Here is a 1,784-nt window from a genome sequence, read left to right as displayed (position 1 = left end):
ATAAAGTTAAACATTGTAAACAGGAGCAGTTTGATATGCACCTTAGTTATGCTGATTGTGTAATTTTCATTCCATTTCTTCCAGGAAAAAACCAACACACAACCAAACTAAGGTGAAGAATATGAACATGTGAGGATAACTTACGGGGAAACCATGTCAGCACTTGAGAGAAGTGCTTCACACCTGATGCTGGAAGTTTCAGGAATGGCTGTCAGAAAGCTGACCGGGGCTAGACCTTTCGGGGCTGCAAGGAGGGCAGAAGAGTAAATGATTATGGAGTTGTTGAGAAGGTAACACAAGAACAAAGGTAGTCACAGTAGCACTGGAAATGGAAGTAGTGAGGCGCATAAATTAGGGAGGTAAAGAACCCGGATATTGAAATTTGTGGTTGTGCCTCTGGGGCCCAAAGTGTCTGCTAAGTTGAGGTCAGTGACCCATCCTGACAAGAGGCTATTTAGCTGAGGAGCCTTCCCAGGGCCCCCTTCACGTCCCTGTTCCGCAGGCTGTAGATGAAGGGGTTCAGCATGGGGGTGACCACCGTGTACATCACTGAGGCAATCGAGCTCTTCTGGGGAGAATGGGTCACAGCAGTGCTGAGGTACACCCCCAGACTTGTCCCATAGAACAAGGAGACCACAGACAGGTGAGACCCACAGGTGGAAAATGCTTTATACCGGCCCTCAGTGTTGGCCATCCTCACTATGGAGGAGACGATCTGAGAGTAAGAGAACAGGACTCCAGTGAGAGGAAACACACACAGCAGAGCTGTGGCCACATACAAGACGATGTCATTGATGAGGGCGTCAGAGCAGGCCGCCTTGAGAACCTGAGCCAGCTCACAGAAGAAGTGCGGGATTTCAGTGCCTACACAGAAGGTCAGCCGCACCATCAGTAGAATATGAACCAGGGAGACCCAGGAAACGGTGAACCAACACACTAGGACCAGGAGCCCGCAGAGTCGGGGGTTCATGGTGGTCGTGTAGTGCAGGGGGTGGCAGACGGCCACGTACCGGTCATAGGCCATCACGGTCAGGAGGAAGTCATCTAGCCCGGCAAATACCATAAAGAAATACACCTGAGTGAGGCATCCTTCGTAGGAGATGTCTTTTCTCTGTGTCTGGATGTTCACCAGAGTCTTGGGGACGGTGGTGGAGGTGAAGCAGACGTCCACAAAGGACAGGTGGGAGAGGAAGAAGTACATGGGGGTGTGGAGGTGGGGGTCAGAGGCGACGGCCAGAATGATGAGCAGGTTCCCCATGACGGTGACCAGGTACATGGACAGGAAGAGTCCAAAGAAGACAGGCTGCAGTTCCGGATCCTCTGAGAGGCCCAGGAGGAGGAACTGGGATACTTCTGTGCTGTTTCCTGCTTCCATGCGGGTGGGATGCCGGCTGGGAATGGAGGGAAAGACAACATTCCGTGAACAGCCCGCGGGCACCTTGGCAGCCATCCGTCTCGGACTCCACCTGCACATGGACATCCTTCATCCTCTATTATTCCACGTTCCAGTGATTCACTCAATCAAATGATAGCCAGTTTTCATTTTCAAGTTAACTATTTACCTTTTTTAAATATAGCCGTAATTCCATTTTATTTTACTGGTCGTAATAGTATTTGAAGGTATCGATGAAGCCAATTCTGTCTATGGTATGATCCTTCCAAAACAACTGGAGACATTTAATGTCTGTCCTTGATAATCTCCATACTTCCTTCATTTAAACAGCTCTACTATGCTTCCCTAGAAGTGGGTTCCCAAACAACTTTTATCTATGACTGGATGCTTC

General features: G+C 49.5%; 1 protein-coding gene across 1 annotated transcript; it reads right to left on the bottom strand.

Annotated features, from left to right (window-relative positions):
• Positions 1-454: 454 nt before the first annotated feature.
• On the bottom strand, positions 455-1,378 carry LOC140845869 (olfactory receptor 7D4-like). Its single transcript, XM_073221016.1, has one exon. It carries the CDS (start codon positions 1,373-1,375, stop codon positions 455-457), a length of 921 nt encoding a protein of 306 aa, XP_073077117.1. The 5' UTR covers positions 1,376-1,378.
• Positions 1,379-1,784: the final 406 nt, after the last annotated feature.

The sequence above is a fragment of the Manis javanica genome, chromosome 13 (assembly GCF_040802235.1).
Source record: "Manis javanica isolate MJ-LG chromosome 13, MJ_LKY, whole genome shotgun sequence".
In the NCBI taxonomy this organism is placed as follows: Eukaryota; Metazoa; Chordata; class Mammalia; order Pholidota; family Manidae; genus Manis; species Manis javanica.
Note: the sequence above shows the minus strand (reverse complement) of the source record. Positions and strands in the feature narration are given on the sequence as shown.

What these genes read in the sequence shown, in the direction of transcription:
- LOC140845869 (XM_073221016.1), bottom strand. Translation starts at nt 1,375, where the DNA reads ATGGAAGCAGGAAACAGCACAGAAGTATCCCAGTTCCTCCTCCTGGGC.